The sequence below is a fragment of the Pristiophorus japonicus genome, chromosome 3 (assembly GCF_044704955.1).
Source record: "Pristiophorus japonicus isolate sPriJap1 chromosome 3, sPriJap1.hap1, whole genome shotgun sequence".
NCBI classification, from domain to species: Eukaryota; Metazoa; Chordata; class Chondrichthyes; family Pristiophoridae; genus Pristiophorus; species Pristiophorus japonicus.
Window position 1 is genome coordinate 56,821,856 of NC_091979.1, and position 27,566 is coordinate 56,849,421.

Consider the following 27,566-nt stretch of genomic DNA (forward strand, 5'->3'; position numbering starts at 1 on the left):
TCACTTCACTGTAAACGACACCTTCACACATCTCCAGGACTATGTGAAACATTTCGGGTACCCGATTCCTTTTCTGCCGGAACACCTCACTGAGTTAATAAAGGCCGTTGAGCTCTCCCAGAAACAATTTACACTTTAGAGCAAAAGACAGTGGAAGTGGGGCAGAAGATCAAGGGGATTGTCTTGCCACCTTGGTGGGACATCGGTCTGAGTGTAGAGATTTCCCCCTGGATCCGCGTCTGTTCCCATGCATTAGTCATCATAAAATTGCTTGTAAGCCATTTGTTGTACACCAGATGCAGGCGACAGAGCCAGCTGCTCCAAACGCAGTGGCAAGGGATGTTAGATCGACTCGGAGAGGTGTAATTGTTGATGATGGTTTCTCCCTGCCAAAACTTGTAACGTACCAAAGTTCTGTAAGCAAGTGTTGTCATGTTTGAAACCTCACATAACTGTAACCTTTATGTAACAACACTATACACTGTATACACCTGAGAAATGCACACCTTGACCACAGGGGGTGAACTTGTGGGAGACACTCCTCACCTGGTCATCCAGGTATATAAAGGGAGGTCCCATGCAGGGTCATCACTTCTTGGTCCTGTTAATAAAGGTACAGGTCACAGAGTGACCTTGTCTCCAGTATGTGCCTCGGGTTGATTTGCTGTAGTGTGTAAGGACACAACAAGTGTATTATATTCTGGTTATAGTTTCACACTATGTATTGCGCGATGTGCGCTGTTGTAGTTTTTGTAATGTGTCACCACCTGTCAATGCTGTACTGTATGATGTGCACGGTGATTTTTTTTTTGGTAACGTCTTGTGGATCTTGTGTGAAGTAGCCGTTTTCTTATGTTTTGACTCTGTAGAAGGGAACTGTGACACGCCGTAAGAGGTACAGTTCTGGGGTTTTAAAACGTAAAATCAGGAGAACAGCTTCACTTGTGGGAGACTTTGACCTTTGCTCTCTCGTCGAGTGATGTTTTATGGAAAGAAAAAGCATCAAATGGGGGACTGAAGAGATTGCAAAGTCTTTGGTTAAAGAATGGACTCAGTCGAGAATATTTTGTGGACTTTATAAGTTTTTTTTCTCTGAGGGTACTTTCCCTCTGATGGGGTCACCCTGTGCAGATGTGAAAAGGCTGGTTTATTAAAACTCCAGAGACCGCTTGGCAGTTGGCTGTGACAAAAAAACTGTCAGTCATCCAGAATGTACGGGTTCGCCCCAGCGAAAGGAAAGGGCTCAGATAGCTGAGGCGTGCATAAACTATTGGAAAACCACTCTAATATGCAAAGGCACGTCTCACCTCCATCTCAGAAGAGAAGCAGAACAATGGACCCACTAGCCTGGCCAGACCACGAGGGGCCAGTTCTTCCCTACACAAATGCCGAGAGATGACCCAGACCCAGGGTCATCAATCCAATATACATGGATCTGATGGCCCATCACCAACTAAGCATCGGAATACTTAGAAGCAAAAGGATTTCAAAGATTGGCAGGATTGGTAAGGGCAGCAGGACTCCATTTTAAGATAGACTCTTTTCCACCATTCTCTAGCATTCTGGAGCATTCAAGTGTTCCCCCTCTCTCTCTCTCGCTCCACCAAGACCGACGTGACAAGAAGAAGGACCAGCTGAGCGATCAATGGTCGCGAGTGTCCCAAGCCGGTAACCAGAGTGCCAAGTGAAGCTTTTTCAGGCTATTCTGGGGAGGGAGCTTCATGCGCCTGGGTAATTCACTGGTAGGGGGAAGTTAGACTCCACCAGAGCAACAAGGAAATTACTGCATGTCACCAATCCTCAGTGTTATACTGTATGTTGTTTTAACCTGGATCTTATTCTCCACAAAGACAGTGATTGTTCACCGAAGAATTCCTGTCCGTAACTTATTCCATTTACACTCTGAATAATAATTCCCGGGTATAGAATTCTCGTAAGGTGGGGGCGATTCGACTCGTCCATCTAGCCTTTGGGCTAGGATCAAAACCGCTTACAATGCTGAGCTCCTTTATGGCAAACGAGCCAAAGGTGGGCAGTGGAAACGTTACAAGGATACCCTCAATGCCTCCCTGGTAAAGTACGACATCACCACTGACACCTGGGAGTCCCTGGCCAAAGACCGCCCTAGGTGGAGAAAATGCAACCGAGAGGGCGTTGAGCTCTTCGAATCTCAACGGCGCGAGCGTGAAGAGGTCAGGCACAGACAGTGGAAGGAGCGTGCGGCAAATCAGTCCCACCCCCCTTCCCCCGACGAATGTCTGTCCTACCTGTGACAGGGTCTGTGGCTCTCGTATTGGACTGTTCGGCCACCAAAGGACTCACTTTAGGAGTGGAAGCAAGTCTTCCTCGATTCCGAGGGACTGCCTATGATGATGATGAGTGGGATTGTTAAACCTTTGCTAATAAACCAACTCGTTCTTAATCGCAATGTGTTGCTATGAATTCTTATGCAAAGAACCATGAAGCAAATACATTACAAAAGGAAGGTAAAGAAGAATAAAAAGTAGAAGAGGAGAAAATTGTTGAAAAAAAAATCTGGTGTTAGAAGACTGCTTTTGGTAGCCTTGCTTGGAGGTTTTTTTTTATAGCTCTGATGGCTCTGTACTCATGCAATAGATAATGACAGGTAATATATGAACTGTGCACCTGGTGCATACAGCTTTGGCAATTGGAGGCAGTAGTTTTTCTGCATCGCTCATATTTTCATTGCACTATTTTAAATCTTGTTAAAATTGAATTTCAACAAGGTAATTGAGACAAGAACTCCTGTAATTTTTCCCAGTTGGGTAGGTGACCTCCACATGATGCACAGTGTAACGAAAGAAGAAGAAATGATTGCAATGCAGCAGTTACGGTGTACCAGTTCTTCAATGTGTTAGAGTCTATTTGCATGATTTTTCAAAATGAAGTGTAGTAAAAATGACTTCTCACCAGCAGGAGATGCAAGTTCACAGTCAGTCCATTCATCAATGCAGTTTCTTCCTTTTTAGCACCTGTGAAATAGAAAGCTGTTAATACAGTACATACCTTGTAAAACCTGAATTTTGTTTTCATATCATGTTATACCATATCCTTTGTATATCTCGGGGCTGAAATTCATCAACTCACCGCCCGTTGCCGCCTACTGACGCCCATTGCCGCCGACATTGCTCTTGCAGATCCGCCCAGTGCCACTTTCGAGGTGGCCTGGAGCGGGTGGGAGGGAGAGCCGCCGGGAACCGCCCGCTGACGTCAGCGGACGGTCGGGTGGCACAACTGACCTCCCGCCTGCCGAGCTCCCATATTGATGCGGGTGGGGGTCGGCGGGACTCAGCGACAGAACAGGGGTGGACCACTGCGAGGAGGCTGTTCTGTCCCCTACGGTAAGTATGAAGATCATTGAAAAAAGGTTAGTGAACATTTTTTAATTGGTTTTTCCACAGTGACTTACCTTGATCGGGTCCCCTGAAGGTCTTCCGATAGTTTTTTTATTTTTGTTATTGATTTTTATTTTTAAGTCTTTGACCCTCCGTGGGCTCAATTCCATCCTCAATGGCAGTTGGGTGGCAAACTCCTCTGCCGCCGAGAATAGGACTTTCCGCCGGCTGCCACCCAGATTGGCAGCGTAAGTCCCTCATTTGCTGCCCGCTGACCTTCAAGAGACCTTCTTCATGAATATCCTGCCGAAAGTACCATCAGGTACCTCGGCAGCCATCGGCAGCACTTTGGGCGGCACTTGGGCGGGTGGAGGCCTTGACCAAATTCGGGCCCTTAGCATGTTTTGCTTGAACACATTTAACGTCGCTGCTACATTCAAGATACCAGGCATCAAATACTGAATTCAACAAAGATGGCTTTGCTGGCAAACATCAGTTACTTGGAAAGTTATCTGCTCGATATAAGCTAGTTTATGGTATCCATGTACAAGGATTATGTATAAGAGATGATGGCAAGAATTGCTATTGATATGAATGTGGATTAGAGATATGGCTAAAACACTGTTGCCCTGATTCTACGCCTTGCACTCCTCACCTGGCCATGCTCCTCCACACCAGCAAAGCTGTCCTGCAATTATGCTGCAAAGTGAGTGATTAGTCAGCATTTCTTAATGTAGCTAAATCATAGAATCGCATACCATAGTAGAAGGCATTGGGCCCATCATGCTTGTGCCAGCTCTTCGAAAGAGCTAACCAATTAGACCCACTCCACTGCTCTTTCCCCCCAACCCTTCAGATCTTTCCATTTCAAGTATAGAACCAATCCCTATTTATTATTGAATCTGCTTCTACCATCCTTTCAGGCAGTACATTTGGGAGCATAGCGGTAACGTCACTGGACTAGTAATCCAGAGACCTGAATGAATAAGCCAGAGACATGAGTTCAAATCCTACGTGGGGTATTTAAATTCAGTTAATTAAATAACTCTGGAATAAAATGCTAGTATCAGTAATGGTGACCATGAAACTGCCTGTTTTTGTAAAAACCCATCTGGTTCACTAATGTCCCTTTAGGGAAGGAATCTGCCATCCTTACCTGGTCTGGCCTATATGTGTCTCCAAACCCACAGCAATATGGTTAACGCTTAACTGCCCTCTGACACAACCACTACAAAAAACAATAATAAGAATAAAACCAGACAAACCACCCGGCATTGACCTCAGCACTGGCTGTGGACACAACAACGGCACACACAGCCCAGTCGACCCTCAAAGTCCTTCTCACCAACATCTGGGGACTTTTTGCCAAAATTGGGAGAGCTGTCCCACAGACCAGTCAAGCAACAGCCTGACATAGTCATACTCACAGAATCATACCTTTCTGCCAATCCCTGGGTATGTCCTGTCCCACTGGCAGAACAGACCCACCAGGGGTGGCGGCACAGTAGTATACAGTCGGGAGAGAGTGTCCTTGAGAGTGCTTAACATTAACTCCCGACCCCATGAAGTCTCATGGCTTCAAGTCAAGCATAGGTAAGGAAACCTCCTGCTGATTACCACAAACAGCCCTCCCTCAGCTGATGAATCAGTACTCTTCCATGTTGAATACCACTTGGAAGAAGCACTGAGGGTAGCAAGGGCACAAAATGTACTCTGGATGGGGTCCTTCAATGTCCATCATCAAGACTGGCTCGGTACCACCATTACTGACCGAGCTGGCCGAGAGCTGAAGGACATAGCTGTCAGACTAGGTGGTGAGAGAACCAACACGAGGGAAAAATCTACTTGATCTGTCCTCACCAATCTACATTTCGCAGATGCATCTGTCCATGATAGCATTGGTAGCAGCCACCACCGCACAGTCATTGTGGAGACGAAGTCCTGTCTTCACACTGTGTTGTGTGGCACTACCACCAGGCTAAATGAGATAAATTCAGAACTGACCTAGCAGCTCAAAACTGGGCATCCATGAGGCGCTGTGGGGCATCAGCAGCAGCAGAATTGTATTCCACCACAATCTGTAACCTCATGGCCTGGCTGTATCCCTCAGTGTACCAATTTCATCTAGCCAGGGGACCAACCCTGGTTCAATGAAGAGCATAGAAGAGCATGCCAGGAGCAGCACCAGACGTACCTAAAAATAAGATGCCAACCTGGGGAAGCTGCATGTATGCTAACAAGCAGAAGCAGCATGCTAGAAACAACGCCAAGCAATCCCACAACCAACGGATTAGATCAAAGCTCTGTAGTCCTGCCACATCCAGGTGTGAATGGTGGTGGACCATTAAACAACAAACGGAATATCCTCATCCTCAATGATGGCGGAGCCCAGCATGTGAGTGCAAAAGACAAGGCTGAAGCGTTTACAACTATCGACCTCCTCCTGAGGTTCCCACCATCACAGAAGCCAGTCTTCAGCAAATTCGATTCACTCCATGTGATAGCAAGAAAAGGCTGAGCGCATTGGATACAGCCAAGGCTCTGGGCCCCGACATCATCCCGGCTGTCGTGCTGAAAACTTGTGCTCCAGAATTAGCCATGCCTCTAGCCAAGCTGTTCCAGTACAGCTACAACACTGGCATCTAATTGACAATGTGGTAAACTGCCCAGGTATGTCCTGTCCTGAAAAAGCAGGAGAAATCCAATCTGGTCAATTACTGCCCCATCAGTCTACACTTAATCATCAGTGCAATCAAATGGACATACTACTCACCAATAACTTGCTCACTGATGCCCAGTTTGGGTTCTGCCAGGATCATTTGGCGCCAGACATGGACAAAAGAGCTGAATGCCAGAGATGTGGTGAGAGTGACTGCCCTTGACATAAAGGCAGCATTTGACCGAGTGTGGCATCAAGGAGCCTTAGTAAAACTGAAGTCAATGGGAATCAGGGGGAAAACTCTCCACAGGCTGGAGCCATACCTAGCAGTGAGGAAGATGGTTGTGGTTGTTGGAGGTCAATCATCACAGCCCCAGGACATCGCTGCAGGAGTGCCTCAGGGCAGTGTCCTAGGCCCAACCATCTTCAGCTGCTTCATCAATGACCTTCCCTCCATCATAAGGGTAGAAGTGGCGATGTTCGCTGATGACTACACAGTGTTAAGTGTCATTCGCAAATCCTCAGATAATGAAGCAGTCCATGCCCGCATGCAGCAAGACCTTGACGACAATCAGGATTGGGCTGATAAGTGGCAAGTAACATTTGCGCCACACAAGTGCTAGGCAATGACCAACACCAAAAAGCGAGTGTCTAACCACCGCACCTTGACATTCAATGGCATTACCATCGCTGAATCCCACACCATCGACATACTGAGGAACACCATTGACCAGAAACTTAACTAGATGAGGTATTCTGCAAAGGGTGTCTCACCTCCTGACTCACCAAAGCCTTTCCACCATTTACAAGGCACAAGTTAGGAGTATGATGGAATACTCTCCACTTGCCTGGATGAGTGCAGCTCCTACAACACTCAAGAAGGCCGACACCATCCAGGACAAAGCAGCCCATTTGATTGGCACCCCATCCACCACCTGAAACATTCATTCCTTCCATCACCGACGTACCATGGCTGCAATGTGTACCATCTACAAGATGCACTGCAGCAACTCACCAAGGCTTCTTCAATATCTCCCAAACCTCAAACTCTACCCCCTAGAAGGACAAGGGCAGCAGATGTATGTGAACACCATCACCTCCACATTCCTCTCCAAGTCACATACCATCCTGACTTAGAAGTAATTTGCGTTCCTGCATCATCGCTGCATCAAAATCATGGAACTCCCTCCCTAACAGCATTGTGGGAGTACCTTCATGACAAGGACTGCAGCAGTTCAAGAAGGTGGCTCACCACCATCTCAAGGGCAATTAGGGACGGGCAATAAATGCTGGCCTTGCCAGCAACACTCACATCCCAGGAATGAATCAAAGAAAAAAAATTCCAAGTCATAACAATGTGCCGAGTAAAAAAAATATCTTAATTTGCACCCCCTGGATTTTTTGCCAATTATCTTCAATCTGTGTCCTCTGGTTATCGACCCTCCTGCCAGTGATAACAGCTTCTCCCCATCTATCAAAGCCCCTCATAATTTAGAACACCTCTATTAAATCTATATGATGGTATTGGATAAATAAGGTTGATTTAAGAATATTGATGCAATCATTAATATAAATTAAAATAGTAAGCCTTCAGATACAAGAGAAGGCAGTTTTGCAAAACAAAAATTGCTGAAGTAGAACAATTTTTGGAGTACGCAGCATTCTATCGACACCCCTACAACCTCAAATATATCGAAGCAGAGATAAGATAAGACAAGTAGTTCAATTTTCCCCAGTTATCTGCGGGTCGCATTTTTGGTCTAAATTAAAATATCCAAGTTTCCTCAAATTTGTTTGCCAGCGTAACTCAGTTAGTTACGACGTTTTTAGGTAAATTTTTTTTTTTGTGTCATAGGGGATGTAACCTGATGGCTGCGCCAGTTTTTCACATTTAAGCAAGTTTGGCCAACTTACATTTCTCCGAGGACGGCGTATGTAACCACTCCCAAAAAACCTTCAGGGCACTTAAGAAAAACCAGCGCACATTACAAAATTGGCACAGAAAGACTCCATTGCTTTTGTGTGAAGTTTTGGAGGGATTAAGAAGATATTAAATATGCATCATGAAGCTTAATTTTTTTCAAACTTAAAAGGGAGATAATGTAATTCTTTAATTTTTGATTTTTTTCAAAGTGCCACGCCACCACCGAATGTCTCCTCACTGGACTCGAGGGTCAGCGCGTCGGCCGGCAGAATCGCTCCCTCGCCCGGACATAGGGGCTCAAAAGAAGCCTGGGGGTGGGGGGCGAGGGTGGAAGCTGAACTGAAAGCATGAGAAGCCTTATATTATGCAGCAGCTTCAAAAGAAGCCTGGGGGATGTTTGCCAAGACCCTGTGTCCGTGAGGGAACGATTCTGTCAGCCGACCCTCGAGCCAGGTGAGGAGAAGTTCGGTTGGTGGTGGGATGGTACTTTGAAAAAACTCTAAAATTAAAGACTTGCATTAGACTTTGTTGTCCCAAATATCTTCATTTGAATGCCTAGCTTCCTGTTCTAAGCAAGCATATTGTGCATGCGCAGACCAGGATGTGGTCTATACTAGGGCGTCGACCTTGGGGAGAGAGAGAGCAGAGAAGCTTTAACTCCTTGTCCTGCTGATTTGACCTTCTTGCAAAGGTATAAGTTAATTATGGGGACAATACTGACAATGCCATACCTCGTGTATATGATGGTGCTGTGGAGGAGATGATTGATTTGATGACATCGCATGAGGAACCTCAGAGCATGTAGGATGATGGGCAGGAGGCCTTATCCACATTGGGTATATCGAGACAGGCATTCATACCTGCACTTGAGTGATGCAGACTATGTGAGAAGGCTGCGTTTCCGCAAATAAGTTGTAACCGAGATCTGTGAGTTAGTAAAAGCAGACCTGCAACCTGGAAGCAGGACGACTGCTTTGTCAGTTCAAGTGAAGGTTACAGCTGCACTTTCATTCTGTTCATGGATCATTGCAGACCACAATTGGGGATTTGTGCGCCATTTCTCAACATGGAAAACATATCTGCATTCGGCAGGTGACTGCTGCACTATATGCCCAGAGGAATGACTACATAAAGATCCCCATAACCATCCAGACAATGTGTGAAAGGGCTTTGGGCTTCTCCAGGATTGCTGCCTTCCCAAAGGTCCAGGGCTGCATTGATTGTACCCACATCACCTTATGAACACCTTTGGAGGATTCCGAGATGAACAGGAACAGAAAAGGCTTCCACTCCATTAATATGTAGCACATGTGTGATGACACGTATCGTATCATGTCAGTTGCTGCGAGATACCCTGGGAGCACCCATGATGTGTTCATCCTACGCGAGACCGCTATATCTACCATGTTTCAGCAGCAGCCAGCAGGGCAGAGCTGGCTGCTGGGAAACAAAGGGTACAGCCTCGCCACCTGGCTCATGACGCCCCTATGCGTAACCCGGACGAAAGCTGACTGGGAATACAACATGTTGCACATTGTGACGTGCAGCATAAAAGAGAGGACCATTGGCATCTTGAAACAGTAATTCCGATGCTTGGACCATTCCAGAGGCTACTTGCAATACTCTCCTGAGATTGTCGATCAGTTCACTGTTGTGTGCTGCATGCTGCATAACTTAGCCATCATGAGACAGCAGCAGCTGGTAGTAGAAGGCCCACCTGAGGTGATAATGGCTGATGATGAGGGGGAGCATCATCCAGATGACGAGGACGAGGATGAGGACGAGGAAGCCATGCAACTAACTGAACCCAGAGCGCGACGGTGGGAGGAGGGCGGGCCGTCATGCCCCTTTAACGATTGCTCGAGCCTCGCGCTAGCAGCTCATCTGTGAAGGCTTTGCTGCCTGAAGGCTCAGCGGCAACTATTCCAAATGGACCATGTTTACTGTTTGTACCAGTTCCGTAATGTTGTGTTGTGTTAATGAAACAAATAATGGTAAAGATTCTTCTTTAGTTCAAAAAGTTGTGTTAATAATGGAACAAATATTGGAAATGATTCATTTATAATTTAAAATATATTTTATTCAAAAGTTTAACACTTGTTTGTACTTAAATTAACTTCAATAAACATATTCTTGTATCAAACTTTAAAGTTTTCACTTAAGATCACTTACAAACTTTAAGATCACTTACAAACTTTTAAACTTGTAAATTTACATAACTTAAAAAAAAAATTATTTTGAGAACAGTCACAACAGCAACAATAACAATAATAACAACAGCAACAACAGCAGCAAATAAATCTCTCCTCCACCTTTTTCTAAGACCGCCCGCTGCGCTTGGTCTTGTTGACTCCACCCCTGCCCACTGGCGGTGGCGCAGCATTTCATGGGTTGGTACCAAGCTTATTCTTTCAAACATCTCGGTTAATGTGTACTTCATGATGGTGGGTACGGACAGGCGGTAATGTGGAAGTCCCGGCTTGGGCTTCTTCAGAGGCTAATCTGGGGATTGGAGTGGGAGTGGCAGTTGATTCTGTCATTGGGCACAGGGTTTGGGCATGTTCCCTTACTGCAGCAGCTAACTTCGACATTCCCTCCCTCATGTGCCCGGACAGTGTTCCCATTTCTCATGAGAGTGCTGTTGCTTCTCCCGACAGTCCTGATACTTCATCACCCACCCCACTGATTGTTTCCAGGAGTGATCATGTAAAGTCAGTGCTCTCCGCACTCATAGCCATCATCTGTACCACATCGGTTAGATCCAGCACCTCAGGAGAGCGCTGTCAAGCTCTCCTTCCCCTCCTGATGCTAGGTGTGGCTTACTGCATCCCACTGAGACCCGCAGCCTCGGACTGTGCGAAACCATGGAATGTCCCAACATTTAGAATTGCGATTCCAGTGAATAACTGAAAATATTACTTACACTAACTACTTGACCAAGGTTCTGCCATTTCTTTTTGCATTGGCCTCCAGACCTCAGAGTGGTCACCATTGCACAGTAATCTTCAGCAAGTTGGTACCAACGTTTCTTCATTTCTTTTGGTGAAACTTTTATGTGACCTCTGCTGGTGTCCAGCTCTTGCCATCTGGCCTCAGTTACAGTAACCAGTGCCTCCACTTCATCCTGTGAGAAATTCTTGGTCCTTGAGCCACATTGCATATTGTATTGCAGCTCTGCTTTTTACACTGAGAATTAAAGTTCTCACACACAACTGGCTCTCTAAAAATGGCCGAATGCACACCGGGAGCAACAGCAGTCACATCAAAAATGTCTTTTTTTCTGCGCATGTGCAGAAGGAGGGGCATTGTTTTTTCGGTGCAGATATTAGGCTCAACCCCCAGAAGCTAAGGGACAGGCTGTGCGACGCCAATTAAAAAAAAAAGAACGGGGAAACTTGCTATTTATTTTTTTGGAGTAGTTGGGGCCCAAAAAAAATGGGCGTAACTCTGGCTATATGCCAAAAAACGGCATTGGGGAAAATTGATCCCTAGCAATGTACTGGTAATGACAATCTGTACTTTTAAGTCAGTTGTTTGACCTTCAATATAAGTTTTAGTCATCTGCATAATATAAAAAGCAGCATCATGCAAGTAATAATTATGTTTTATAAACCTATTTGGAACATATATAGCAGAAAATTCAGGGAGCAAATGAACATTCCATTGACAAGTTCAGATAACTACATTGGACTAAACTTGGTCACTCACTAAAATAGATTCAACAAAACCTTGACGTTCTCAAGCAGCAATGTTTAAGGAGTGTATGTGGTATCTAAGGAGCAAAAGTGGAGGCAACTCCATATTTCAAATGATTTTGTAACAAAGGGTGATATAATTTGGTCATTAATAGATTCCCAAAGATGAACACTAACATTCCACCTTAATTATATCAGCAAGGCATGATTTCTGGAACAAATACATTTAAAATATGTTGTAGAGCTTTCAGTGTTGCAGATCATCAGCCAAATGTACTGTATCAGGATCAAACAAAACTTGTTTTTAAACTACTGGATCTGCCATTGACATGAGATTGAACTATCTTGTATAATTTCTATCTTCAATAAAAAATTATCTGTTAATAGTTTAACAGTGCGTCTTATTCCAGAGTCTTGCTACGAGTAGTGCTTTACTTCACACTTCATACAATGGCAGTTGGAATAGACTAACTCTCCATTTTGTAATCTGACAGCACTAGAGAAAAACAAATTGCAAATACTTTGAAAACACATCCTTTGCATAATTAATCCTTTTACTCACAGAATTTATTTTCAAATGTGAATTAAATTGGGTGAACAATTTTCACTGGCGAAGGTAATGGATAAATCACAACTTTTGACAGCTAACAAAAGGTTTCAGAGAATGCATTTGAAACAGAAATTACGTCCATTTCACATCTATTCGGCACACATCTCTTCATTCCATTAAAATGATACTGCACCATGAATTGAGCATTTCCTTCCATTTAAAAATGTATGTTCACTACAATGTCAATTGATGCATTTAATTCAGTATATCTAACGTGTGGCATCACTGAGAGGGTGCAGAACATTTTGAGGGGGGGAGGGGAAAAGCCAGAAGTTATGGTACATGTTCAAACCAATGACATAGGAAGAAAAAGGGTTGAGGTCCTGCAGTTTCAGGTGCGAGGGTGGACGTTCAAAAGCAGGACCTCATTAAGGTAGGAATCTCTGGATTACTCCCCGTGGCATGTGCTTGTGAGTATAGGAATAGTAGGATAAGACAGTTTAATGTGTAGCTGGAGAAATGGTGGGAGGGCATCAGAATCCTGGCCATAGGGACTAGTTCTCGGGCAGGAGGGATCCATTCAAGATGGATGGGTTGCACCTCAATAGAGCTGGGAACAATGTCCTCGCGGGGAGATTAACTTGTGCTGTGAGGAGAGTTTAAACTAATTTAGCAAGGGGATGGGCACCAGGATCAAACATTAGAGAGGAGAAACAAGATGCACAGAGGACTGCGAGAGACAAATAGCATGAGAGTAAAGATATGTTCAGAAATAGGAGGGATCATACACGGGGAAAATGCGAGGCAGACTAAGATCAGTTTATAGTGTATGTGCATAAATGCACGCAGCATGGTAAATAAGGTTAGTGAGTTGCAGACACAAGTTGCTATATGGGTATTGTGGCTCAAAGAAGGCGAGGATTGGGAACTTAATATTCCTGGCTACAAGATATTTAGGAAAGATAAGAAAGGGAAGGAAAGAAGGGAGTGGGGTAGGCAGTATTCAAATAAACTAGTATAGCCCTGGAAAGGGATGATGCCAATCAAAAATGGCAGGCAAAACTTTAATTGAACAATGGGAGGCCTTCAAGGGGGAGTAGGTTTGGGTTCAGAGTAGACCTATTCCCACATGGCAGAAGGGAAGGGCTTGGGTGATAAAGAGATTAAAATGAAACAGAAAAAAGAGAATTGTGACAATTGTAAGGCTCATAATACAGTAGAAAACCAAGCTGGGTACAGAAAGTACAGAGCAGATCTAAAAATATGAATAAGAGAGTCAAAAAGGGAGTATGAGAATAGATTAGTGGATACCATAAAAGCATACCTCAAAATCTTTTTGAATAGTAAAAGGATAGTCGAAGGAAGGTGGGACCGATTAGGGACAAAACAATCTTTTTATGGAGGCAGAGGGTATGTTCTTCACTGCAGAAGAGGATGCTGCCAATGTAGCAGTAAAGGAGGTGGTAATAGGATGGATAGGATGAAAATAAATAAACAGGAGATACTTAAAAGGTTGGACATAGTTAAAGTAGAATTGTCACCCGGTCCAGACGGAATGCATCCTAGGCTACTGAGGGAAGTATGGGTTAAAATTGCAGAGGCACTGGCCACAATCTTCCAATGTTTCTTAGTTGGGGAGGTGCCAGAGGACTGGAGGATTGCAAATGTTACACTCCTGATCAAAAATGAGGAGAGGGATGAACCAACAAAATAGAAAAGCAAATTACAATTTAAATGGAGAAAAATTGTAAAATGCTGCAGTACAGAGGGACCTGGGGGTCCTTGTGCATTAAACACAAAAAGTTAGAATGCAGGCACAGCAAGTAATCAGGAAGGCAAATGGAATGCTGGCCTTTATTGCAAGGGGGATAGAGTATAAAAGCAGAGAAATCCTGCTAAAGTTGTACAGGGTATTGGTAAGGCCACACCTAGAGTACTGCATGCAGTTTTGGTCTCCGTATTTAAGGAAAGATATATTGCATTGGAGGCAGTTCAGAGAAAGTTCACGAGGTTGATTCTGGAGATGAGGGGATTGACTTATGAAGATAGGTTGAGTAGGTTGGGCCTATACTCATTGGAATTCAGAAGAATGAGAGGTGATCTTATCAGAATATATAAGATAATGAGGGGGCTCGACAAGGTGGATGCAGAGAGGATATTTCCACTCATAGGGGAAACTAACACTAAGGGACATAGGGCCCAAGTTTCCACATGATTCGCGCCTGATTTTTAGGAGCAACTGGTGGAGAACGGACTATTTTAGAAATCGCAATTCAACATATTTTTTTTTCTGCAGTTCTAGTCAGGTAGAACAGTTCGAGTTTAGAACAGAATTTTTTCTTCAAAAGGGGGCGTGTCCGGCCACTGACGCCTGATTTCAAAGTTTCCACAGTGAAAATGTACTCCAAACTAAAGTAGAATGGAGCCAGTGAAGATTTTTGTAGAACTGAAAAAACCTGTTCTACACATTAAAAAATCAGGCGCAGGTTACAAATTAGGCGTCCAGAACGAGGTGGGGGGGGGAAGGGAACTCATTAAATTTGACAATAAATCCTTATTTATACTTCTACAAATATTATACAAATAAATCCAACCTGAATAAACATTTATAAGCCAAGAAAAGATTAAATAAACCATCTTCCTATCTGTGTGAAAGTGCTTCAGCCAGGGAGAATTCTGCAGCCGTTCGTGCCGCTGAGCGGGAGGGGGAGAGAGAGAGAGAGAGAGAGGGAGGGAGAGAGAGAGAGAGAGAGAGAGAGAGGGAGGGAGGGAGAGAGAGGAAGGGAGGGAGGGAGAGAGAGGAAGGGAGGGAGGGAGAGAGAGGAAGGGAGGGAGGGAGAGGGAGGGAGGGAGAGAGAGGGGGAGGGAGGGAGAGAGAGAGGGGAGGGAGGGAGAGAGAGAGAGGGGAGGGAGGGAGAGAGAGAGAGGGGAGGGAGGGAGAGAGAGAGAGAGAGAGCGGGGGGGGGGAGAGAGAGCTGGGGGGGGAGAGAGAGCGGGGGGGGGGAGAGAGACCGTGGGGGTGAGGGGGGAAGAGAGAGGGGGGGTGGTCGGGTCGGGTCGGGGAACAGGAGCGCGGGTCGGGTCGGGTCAGTCGGGGGGCGGGGGGGAGCGGGTGTCGGGTGTCGGGTCGGGGCGGGGGGGGGGGGAGCAGGAGCTGGCCGTGGGAGGAGCCTCATTCACGCAGCCCCAGTGAGGCCATTCAGCCAGGGCTAGGGGCTGCGTGCTTCGGGCCCCTCCCACACAGTTCGGCGCCTGGAGCTACTGCACTTGCGTGCCGACTGTAGCGCGCATGTGCAGAGGTCCCGGCACTGTTTTCAGTGCCGGGACCTGGCTCCGCCCCCCCCACAGCTTGTGCTGGCTGCGCCGAGGGCCAGAGGACCTGCAAGTAGGTGGAGAATACCGAGGATTTTTTTAGGCGCCGTTTTAGGCGCGAAAAACGGGCGCCCAGCTCGGAGGGGCGCCCGTTTTTTTTCTTGTAGAAAATTGGGCCCATAGTCTCAGAATAAGGGACCGCCCATTTAAAACTGAGATGAGGAGGAATTTCTTCTCTCAAAGGGTTGTAAACCTATGGAATTCTCTGCCCCTTATATTCAAGGCGGAGAAAGACAGATTTTTGAGCGATAAGGGAGTAAAGGGTCATGGGGAGTGGGCAGGGAAGTGGAGCTGAGTCGAATGATCAGATCAGCCATGATCTTATTGAATGGCAGAGAAGGCTCGATGGGTCAAATGGCCTACTCCTGCTCCTGTTTCTTATGTTCTTATGTTAACAATTACAGGACAGTAAGCTTAATGTTGGTGGTGAGGAATCTTTTAGAGAGAGTAGCATCATCATCATAGGCGGTCCCTCGAAATGAGGATGACTTGCTTCCAAAAGGATGAGTTCACAGGTGTTTCAATGAAGGACCTAATATTGCAGATCCTGAACTACCTCCTGAAGGTTGGAAGACGCCTGTGCGTGGATTTTTTTAACGTGTGGTGACCATTGCACACCAGCCACGGGCTTGACAGAGCTAGGTCTTGGGCCAGTGGCAAGGGTTATCCAAGATGACTGGACACCTGCTGTGCTGCACGGACCTAGTGCGCACACATTTTGCAGTGTGGGCTGGCCCATGCTGCCCCTGGGACCCTGGCCCCGATCACATCCCTCCACACTCTCTCCCTGCTCCTGTTGTATCTGCCCACGCTCCAATCACTGACCTGGACCTTGATGACATCACTCTTCGCTGCCGTCGCCCTCCTGCACCAGCTCGCGCTGTACTCTGAGGTGGTCTCCATGCTGTTCCCGGGCCACTGCACCTCCGCTCCTTTTATGGCCCCGACCTGCCGCTGGTAGTCTCACACAGGCTGTTACCAGGTATAACAAATGAGGACTTTGGGAGTGCTTTGGTGGCAGGAGGAACACTCTTGCTCCACATTCATGTAAGTATTCTTTTTTAAATGTACCTTTTTCGCTGGCCTCCAATGATCCATTTAAGGACCACTGTTTTGCGCACATGTAGACGCAGCAGAATATATTTTTTATTGATATCTTTTAACTCCAGGTGCGATGGTTGTAGTATTTGCTCTATCGAATGGTTTGATTTTACATGTGTAAAAATCTTGTCCATTTGGTTTATTCAAAACACGGCATTGGGGAAAATGGAGCCCTAGCAATGTACTGCACTTCTGAGTCTGTTGTTTGACCTTCAATATAAATATTAGTCATCTGCATAATATAAATAGCAGCATCTTGCAAGGCCACACCTGGAATACTGCGTGCAGTTTTGGTTTCCAAATTTACGAAAAGATATACTTGCTTTGGAGGCAGTTCAGAGAAGATTCACTCGGTTGATTCCGGAGATGAAGGGGGTTGACTTATGAGGAAAGGTCGAGTAGGTTGGACCTCTACTCATTGGAATTCAGAAGAATGAGAGGTGATCTTATCGAAACGTATAAGATTATGAGGGGGCTTGACAAGGTAGATGCAGAGAGGATGTTTCCACTGATGGGGGAGACTAGAACTAGGGGGCATAATCTTAGAATAAGGGGCCGCCCATTTAAAACTGAGATGAGGAGAAATTTCTTCTCTCAGAGGGTTGTAAATCTGTGGAATTTGCTGTCTCAGAGAGCTGTGGAAGCTGGGACATTGAATAAATTTTAGACAGAAATAGGCAATTTCTTCAACAATAAGGGAATAAGGGGTTATGGGGAGCAGGCAGGGAAGTGGACCCGAGTCCATGATCGGATCAGCCGTGATCATATTAAATTGTGGAGCAGGCTCGAGGAGTCTACTCCTGCTCCTATTTCTTATGTTCTTATGTAATATAGATTTCTACTTGCAAACTCCACATTTGAATTTGTCGTGGCAGGTTGGCATAGCTGCTGTCATCTCTGCTACATTCCAGAATGTGTTTTTAAGCCACATAAAAGATGTTGCAATGAAACTGCTTATAGATTCAACTTGGCTGCTGGCAGCCCTAGTTTGTTATCTGCAGGCACTGTGAAGTCAAGAAGATTACAACAAGTCTCTCAAACTATATCTGTAGAGAAATAGAATGAAGAAAAGCTTTGGCTGAGAGATCATGAGGAGTAAAATCCTTTCTTCAGTAGTCACAATGTCAGCTAAGTGTCGTCAGCAAATGTTATTCTTCCCAATCACAGAAGATGTGAATACAAGCATACACTGTGAAACTAAATTTAAACAAAAACTGTTTCATAATAACAATAACAACTTGAATTTATATAGCACCTTTAATGGAGTAATCCATCCCTGGGCACTTCACAGGAGCATTATCAAACAACAAAGTTCGATACCGAGCCACATGAAAGTATTAGGACAGGTGACCAAAAGCTTGATCAGAGTGTAAGAATAAAAGTGTATGTTAATGTATGATGGACTCGAGACAATTGATATGGGATGGATGTACGTAGATGATGCCTGCGTCTGCGCTCATACAGAGGCTGAACTTCAAGTCATAGTCACCATATTCACTGAGGCGTACGAAGGCATGGGCCTTACACTAAACATTCATAAGACAAAGGTCCTCCACCAGGCTGTCCTCGCCACACAGCACTGCCCCCCAGTTATCAGGATCCATGGTGCGGCCCTGGACAACGTGGACCATTTCCCACACCTTGGGAGCCTCTTATCATCAAGAGCAGACATTGACGACGAGATTCAACACCGCCTCCAGTGCGCCAGTGTAGCCTTCGGCCACCTGAGGAAAACAATGTTCGAAGACCAGGCCACAAATCTGCCACCAAGCTCATGGTCTACAGGGCTGTAGTAATACCCGCCCCCCTGTATGGCTCAGAGACATGGACATGTACAGTAGACACCTCAAGTCGTTGGAGAAATACCACCAACGATGTCTCCGCAAGATCCCACAAATCCCCTGGGAGGACAGATGCACGACCTTTAGCGTCCTCGTCCAGGCCAACATCCCCAGCATTAAAGCACTGACCACATTTGATTAGCTCCACTGGGCAGGCCACATTGTTCGTATGCCAGACATGAGACTCCTAAAGCAAGCGCTCTACTCAGAACTCATTCACGGCAAATGAGCCAAAGGTGGGCAGTGGAAACGTTACAAGGACACCCTCAAAGCCTCCCTGATAAAGTGCAACATCCCCACTGACACCTGGGAGTTCCTGGCCAAAGAACGCCTTAAGTGGAGGAAGTGCATCTGGGATGGCGCTGAGCACCTCGAATCTCATTGCCAAGAGCATGCAGAAATCAAGCGCAGGCAGCGGAAGGATCGTGCAGCAAACTTGTCCCACCCACCTTTTCCCTCAATGGCTATCTATACCACCTGTGACTGTGGTTCTTGTATTGGGCTGTTCAGCCACCTAAGGACTCATTTTTAGAGTGGAAGCAAGTTTTCCTCGATTTCGACTGCCTATGATGATGGATGTAATAGAGATGAATTTGGTGTGTATATGTAAACTCACAAACACAAAATGGATACAAAATGGCTCTTAACAGAGAAAATACATTAAGTTCAAATCTCTTCTGGGCGGAGCTTAAGGAAACGACACAAAACTTAACAACCGATAACATGACTTTCAGGGTAAACAAACCCATTGAAACTCACCAAACTAGCAGAACCATTAAAAGATGTTAATAGCAAAACGATTAACTTGATCAAGAAACGGCACAAGCTTCTGCAGACAGGCATCATCATAGGCAGTCCCTCGGAGTCGAGGAAGACTTGCTTCCACTCTTAACATGAGTTCTTAGGTGGCTGTACAGTCCAATATGACAACCACAGTCTCTGTCACAGGTGGGACAGATAGTCGTTGAGGGAAGGGGTGGGTGGGCACATGAGCACATGGGTAAGGAAAGCCAATTAAAGAACTGCCATGAAACTAAGACCCAATCCTGGGGCTTTACCGACTTATTCTAGAGACAGTGGACTTAAAAGATATTAAAAAAGGAACTCAAAGCCTGCTCGCTTTCTCTTGATGACCACGCAGCAAAGCAGGAAGCCTCCCTCTGCAGACCAGACCAAGAAGCAAGGAAGAAGACTGGGAGCTACGCTTGGCTCAGAGGGAAGAATAAGTCTGTTTAAATCTGTAACTTATTGCCTTACCTGTTGTAATTAAGTAGAGTCCATAGGATACAACTAGTCTGTTGTTTTGTCTGATAGGCTATGTGCATGTGTGTGTGTTTAATAAACTTATTCCAAATTATTTTAAAAGAATTGGTCTTGCTGTCAATTTAATGCCAGAGATAGAAAATCTTACAGGAGAAGTACTTGTGACAGAGCATCTTAACGGAGGAGACAGAGGTTGAGAGGTGGAAAGGCAATGTTGCGGAGGTGGAAGTAAGCAGTCTTGGGTGGATCTGGAGGCAGAAGTTCAGCTAAGTTCAAATTGGACTCACATGTAGCAAACGGCCTGGTTCAGCCTGATAGTGGCTAGGAAAAGGGATGGAGTTGCTGGCAAGGGAATGAAATTTGTGGCGGGGACTGAGGGCAATGACTTCAATCTTCCCAATATTTAGTTGGAAGAAATTTCTGCTCGTCCAATACTGGATGTCGGACAAGCATCATGGTAAATCAGAGACAGTGGAGGGGTCCAGAGAGATGGTGGTGAGGTAGAACTGGGTGTCGTTAGTGTTATGTAATGATGTGTGTATCGTCCCAGTACCTTAAATGTATTGTAAGTACTATGCCACACCACAGAGGGCGCTGCGGTGGAAAACCTTGGTAGCACCTGTAACAAGGGCTCTAAAAGGCTGACCACCACACCTGGGAGGCACTCTGGAGCTGAACAATAAAGGACGAAGGTCACAGCAGTTAGACTTACACCAGACCGTGTGGAGTCAGTGATTTGTGTGCTACATACACCACATTGGCAGCGAGGAAGCAGACGAACTCCACGCAACCATGGCTACTCTGGGCTCGCTAAAGGATTTTACCATGGGCAATGATTGGGAGGCCTTTACGGAAAGGCTCGAGTACTACTTCACAGCAAATGACCTGACGGAGGACACATACACAATGAGAGAGAAGCGTAAGGTGATATTGCTCTCCAGTTGTGGAGATGAGGTTTACTGTCTCGTCAGGGATTTGCTGGCACCAGGGAACGCCAGGGACAAGTCATACGAGGAGCTGACTGAACTCATTCGTGACCAGCTGAAACCGAAGGAGAGCATCCTCACGGCCAGATACAAATTTTACCATCACTGCAGATCTGAGGGCCAGGATGTCACCAAATATGCTGCAGACCTCAGGAGACTCGCGGCGCCGTGTGATTTTGGGGCACACCTTGACGAGGCTTTGCGGGACGTTTTCGTTATGGGGATTGGCCACGAGGGCCTCCTTCACAAGCTGCTGGCCACGGAACCCACAGTCACTCTGACAAAGGCCATCGCCATCAGCCGGGCATATATGACCTCAACTTGCAGCACCAAGCAAATAATCAACACAGTCTCGAACCCGGCAGGCACTGTCCACAGGGTAGCGCCCACCACGGACAAAACTGCAGAACGTGGCTCTGCCCGGGGCAGAGAGCACGGACCTCGGGATCCTGGAGCTCAGAGTCCGCCGAGGGGGGCCAATCAAGCAGCACCATGCTGGCGCTGTGGAGGAAGCCATGGGGCTCACCGGTGCAGGTTTGCGGAGTATACGTGCAATACCTGCCACGTTAAAGGCCACCTTCAGCGTATGTGTAAAAGAAATCGGACTCACCATGTGGCTGAGGAGATGGGGGATGATCCACTGTTCAGCGAGAAGCAGGTAGAAGAAGATGAGGTGCTTGGACTGTATACGTGTACCGACGATTCACCCCCAGTGATAAGTGAAGTAAAAATCAACGGAGTCCCAGTGAGTATGGAAGTGGACACGGGCTCGGGTCCGTCGTTGATGAGTCGGAGAACTTTTGATAAACTGTGGATTAACCCAGCTGCACGACCCAAGCTGGTCCCGGTCACGGTGAAGCTGCGTACCTACACCAGGGAACTGATACCTGTTCTCGGCAGAGCGTTGGTGCAGGTATCCCACGGAGACGAGACGCACGCTTTACCTTTGTGGGTCGTTGCAGGCGATGGGCCGACGCTCCTCGGCCGGAGGTGGATGGGGAAGGTCCGTGGGAGCTGGGAAGACTTCATCACACCACAGGCTGCTGCTCCACGGGGTGCTGCCGTGCCCTGGGTCCCCAGAGAGCAGCGCCGACCGAGCTGGATCTGCAGCCTCAATCCACCCACAGGCAAGTCCCAGGCCCGGACCTCACACAGAGACCCTGCAGCCTTAATCCCCACAGGCAAGTCCCAGGCCCTGACCTCAGGCCCCGGAGATCCCGCAGCCCCAGCCCCCACATGCAAGCAGCCCTGCACAGAGTGGCCCAAGGTGGGGTGGGGGTTGAGCCGGCGGGGTGCTGCGGGCAGGGTGCTGAGGGATCCAGGGGCCGGCGGATCGCAAGAGCCCCGCAGAGGAGCTGTTAGCGTCGGGCGGCGGCAGCAGCTGGAGGTCGGGGGCTACGGAGGCCGCGGGGGACGCGGCAAGTGCGGCCGCTGGAGAGGCCACGACGGCCGCAGGAGAGGCGGCAAGTCAGGTGGCAGCGGAGGCTGCGGCAGCGGCATCGAAGATGGCGGCGGCATCGTGTCGGAGCTGCAGAGCATCAAAGATGGCGGCGCCCAAGGAGAAGCCTCGTGTAATCCTCCTGCATCAAAGATGGCGCCTTAAAGTGGAAACGCACCTGGGAGTCTTAAAAGGGCCTTACAAAGAGGTGGTCCCCACAAAGGACTTCTGTTTGGCAGAGCGAGTCTAATATGAGCTATGTTAATGTGAGATAGTGAATTTATAATAAGAATTACTTTTTTTTATGCTGAATGGCCACTGCATTTGTGTAAAATAATGGATGAAGTACAATTAATGATAACGGCTAACAAGGAAATCAAGGTTCTGCTACCAGTCAATAACCAGATAATGTACCAGATAAAATGTACCATACTAACGCACTGTCTATGCCCACCTGCCTTCCGTTGGACAAGTGTGATGTTATGTAATGATGTGTGTATCGTCCCAGTACCTTAAATGTATTGTAAGTACTATGCCACACCACAGAGGGTGCTGCGGTGGGAAACCCTGGTAGTACCTGTAACATGTACTATATAAGGCTGACCACCACACCTGGGAGGCACTCTGGAGCTGAACAAAAAAGGACGAAGGTCACAGCAGTTAGACTTGCACCAGACCGTGTGGAGTCAGTGATTTGTGTGCTACATACACCACAGTTAGTGTGCATGTGGAATCTGACATTGTGTTGCTGAGGCGTAGCATGTAGATGAGAAATAGGAGAGGGCCAAGGATAGATCCTTGGGGGATGCCAGACATAATGGTGCAAGAGTTGGAAGAGAAGCCATTGCAGGAGATTCTCTGGCTAAGTGGGAATTATCGAATCTGGTTGACTGACTGTCCACAAATGAGATGTAGCACATTCAGTAAAAATGGTTAACCCATAGATATACACATCTACATTTCCTACATTGCAACAGTGACTATACTTCAAAATACTTAATTGGTTGTAAAATGCTTTGGGACATCCAGTGGTCGTGAAGGGCACAAAATAAATGCAAGTCTTTCTTTCTTTCTTCCTTCTTACACATTCACCATAATAGGGTCATCTCATAGGAACATAGGAACACAGGAACAGGAGTAGACCATTCAGCCCCTTGAGCCTGTTCCACCATTCAGTGAGATCATGGCTGATCTGTGACTTAACTCCATAAACCAGCCTTTGGCCCATATCCCTTAATACCTTGAGTTAACAAAAAGTTATCAAACTCTGATTTAAAATTAACAATTGATCTAGCATCAATTCCCATTTGCAGAAGAGAGTTCAAAACTTCTACCACCCTTTGTGTGTAGAAATGTTTCCTAATTTCACTCCTGAAAGGTCTGGCTCTAATTTTCAGACTGTGCCTCCTAGTCCTAGAATCCCCAATCAGCAAATAATTTCTCTCTATCTATCTAATCTGTTCCCCTTAATATCTTGAAAACTTTGATCAGATCACCCCTTAACCTTCTAAATCTTAGGGAATACAACCCTAATTGTGTAATCTCGTAACTTAACCCTTGAAGACTGGATATCATTCTGGTAAACCTATGCTGCACTCCCTCCAATGCCAATATATCTTCCTAAAGTGTGATGCTCACAGTATTCTAGGTATGGTCTAACCAGGGTTTTGTACAGCTGCAGCATAACTTCCACCCCATTGTATTCTAGTCCTCTTGATATAAAGGCCAGCATTCCATTAGCCCTTTTGATTATTTTCTGCACCTGTTGATGACATTTTAATGATTGATGTACCTGGACCCCCAAGTCTCTTTGGACCGCCACTGTTTTTAGCTTTTCACCATTTAAAACGTACCCTTTTCTATCATTTTTAGGTCCAAAGTGGATGATCTCACATTTGCTGACATTGAAATCCATTTGCCACAGTTTTGCCCACTCACTTAATCGATCAATATTCCTTTATAATGTTATGCTTTCATCTTCACTGCCTACAGTGCCACCTATCATTGTATCATCGGCAAATTTGGATACATGACTTTCTATGCCATCATCTAAGTCGTGGACAGGACATACCTGGGCAGTTTTCCACATTGTCGGATAGATGCCAGTGTTGGAGCTGTACTGGCACAGCTTGGCTAGAGGCACGTATATATGACTTTCTATGCTATCATTTAAGTCGTTAATAAATATTGTGAATAGATGAGGCCCCAACACAGATACCTGTGGGATACCATTAATCAGATCCTGCCAATTTGAGTACCTGCCTATTATCCCTGCTCTCTGTCTCCTGCCGCTCAGCCAATTTCCTAACCAGGTCAATAATCTGCTCTCAATTCCATGGGCTTCTACCTTACTTCACGGTTGCTTATGTAGGACTTTATCAAGTGCCTTCTGGAAGTCCATATAAATAACATCCATAGACCTGCCACTGTCCACTAATTTAGTCACCTCCTCAAACAATTCACTTAGGTATGACCTACCTTTCACAAATTGATGCTGTCTCTCTCTGATCAACTGAAAATTTTCGAGGTGTTTGGTCACCCTATCCTTAATTATAGACTCTGGCAATTTCCCCGACAACAGATGTTATCCTAACTGGTCTATAATTCGCTGGTTGCTTTCTCTCTGTCGCCATTCTTAAATAACAGAGTGACATACACAATTTTCCAATCTAAAGGATTGGAATCCTAAATGGAAGGACATCTGCAATGTGCTCACCTACTACCCTTAAAACCCTGGGGTGAAAACCAGCTGGCCCTGGGGATTTATCACTTTTTAGTGCTATTATTTTCTTCATTACTGTTATTTTACTTACGTTAATTTTATTACATCCCTGTCCTCAATTCAATATCAGTTTCCTTGGGATTTCCAACATGCTATCCTCTTCTTCTACTGTAAATACTGAATTAAAGTAATTATTCAACGTGTCCACTTTCCTTATTATCATTGACAATATCATCGCTTTTAGTTTTTAAGGGGCCAACATTGCTCCTGACTACCCTCTTTTTTCCTAATGTGATTGTAAAAATTCTTTGGATTGATTTTGATATCTCCTGTAAGTGTGTTTTCATTCTCCCTTTTTGTAGCTCTTACTATCTCTTTTGTCACCCTTTGCTGTTCTTTGTATATTTCCCATTCGCCAGGATCTGTGCTATTTTTGCATTTTTGTATGCTTTTTCTTTTAGCTTTATGCTGTCCCTTATCTCTTTAGTCCTTTATCATAGTAATTAGTGAAAAATGGCTATGTACTGTGCTAGATTTAAAAATCCCCCACAATGATATAAGTAAATAGGAGCTCACAGCAGAGCAGAAAGTTAGTAGAAATCACTTCCAAAAATAGGCTACAGAATAGATTGAAAATTGAATATTGCATTTAAAGGTCATTTTGACACCTTAGCAGAAGATGTAAAAATGTATGAAATCAAAGAAAAGTCAGTCAAAGAAAATGGCAATGCAGCATAGTATAGAATACACAATGGCAGGATAACATTCAATGATAATGAAAAGAGGCAGATGGAGCGGAACAGTCATGACCTAAAGGGAATATTCAGAAAGGATCATCTAAAATAACTCATGCTCAAATGATCAATTCAGGTGCAGTAATTGGCGTGGGAAACCGAATAAACTAATTGAATCTCAGGGCGATCAAACTCAACAATCACTCACTGCCCTCCCACCATCAACTAACTATTGAAGAACCAGATAATCTCCAGTTGCAAATTACAAGATCACAAAATCACAACATAAATATGATGAGGAAGCCCATTTGGCCCACTTTAGCTCATCTAATTCGAACACCCACAGTGCTCCCTGTTACAGCACCCGACTCTCTCTAAAATGACTGCAGGTTTTCATCTCCAATAGCGTGTTCCATGTTTCCCTTTCTATACCATTGAACATCTTGTATACTCCTACACAGACTCTTCCCCATTGCTTCCTTTCAAGATTTAAAAGCCAAAATTTCTCTAGGCTTTCATTATAATTGATTCACCCAATCCCAGGAATACTTTATTCAAGGTGTGGGCTGACCAGGGAACTGCACTGTTTCAGTAAAGTATCCTCCGACTTATAATTAATATAATGCAGCTTTGTTGATTGGTGCACCACAGTAACTTGACATGTTACACGTTGAGTTTAGTAACACTCCTCGATTCCTTTTCAACTTCATCCTTAGGTAGTTCAATACCATTCATAGTGTATATATGTCACTCATTTTGTCCAATATTAAGTAGCTTACAATTATCCATATTTCATCTGTCATTTTGCTGTCCAATTACAGATTTTATCTGGTTATCTTTGTAGGTCCTCAAATGCCTCATCAGACTCAATTACTGCTGCTGCAATCACCAATCTTCCCCTTCCCTGGTTTAGTTTCATGGGGCCCGAACTTGGTCAGAGTACTGCCCACAGCCGCCGAGCTACCGCCCAAAAAAAACATTTTTTAAAGATTCCTCACATACCGCCCATCTGCTGGCCAGGTCGTGCCCGCGGGAGTTTCCTCCATGAAGTATCGGCGGCACAACTTCCTGCCGCCTGCCCACGCCGGAGGCTCCAAAAATGGGATTTTCCTCGTGCACGATCCTCTAAGATCGGACTCCCATCTGCCAGAATGACCGCTGGCAAAAAGGTGTTCTGAACTGGCTGTGAATCGGGCGGCAGGGAGAATCGTGCAGAGTGCTCCAGTGCTGCACATCCCGGGTAGCGTTCATAGGCTGCACTATTATCAGAGATCAGAGGCTCAGAATGAGTTCACAGATCAACCGTAAACTGCACAGAATGACTTCATGGATGTTAATGAAAAGTACTCCGTTGAAGGGCAGGTGTGGTATAGGAAGTGTTAATGAGTTCCGAAACACAGTAAATGCTCCATGGAGATGCGCTATGAGGGTTTTTAGACCATTGCAGGCAGAACAGAGTTATTGATAGAATTTGAGTGCATACATAGTATGAGCTTATGTCAAAGTATATAGGCAATAATGAAATCATGTAATGCTTTGTCAAGTGGCAGGATGTGATAGTGAGAACAGCTTGAGCTCAAGTATATAAGACAGAAAAAGATATATAATGGACTGCAAGGTCACTGAGGAACATGTCATATCAGGGGTGGGACTCCGCGATGTTGGACCTAAGAAAAAATGGACTGAAGTGCAAGCCTTAATGTGTTCCCTCCAAGTTGTGCAACTGTCTCTCATTCAATGGCAGCCTTCCTGCATTGGTCACTCTTACTTGTCGTAGCGCAATTGCCTGATGACAGGACCCATTAAAGAGTCACATCATATGTGGATGGCAAGATATTCCTCAGACAGCAGTACATCTGAAGAAGATTTGTCTGATTCTCAGCAGGTACCCCAGATGATGTAAAAGTGAGACACTGACCAAGAGT

General features: G+C 45.7%; 1 protein-coding gene across 1 annotated transcript in view; it reads right to left on the minus strand.

The window, feature by feature from the left end:
- kynu (kynureninase) overlaps positions 1-27,566 on the minus strand; it is a 295,567-nt gene that overhangs the window by 189,921 nt on the left and 78,080 nt on the right. The window contains exon 4 of the mRNA XM_070873566.1: positions 2,932-2,993. Within this exon, the coding sequence (XP_070729667.1) occupies positions 2,932-2,993 (62 nt within the window). The remainder of the gene's footprint in view (positions 1-2,931; positions 2,994-27,566) is intronic.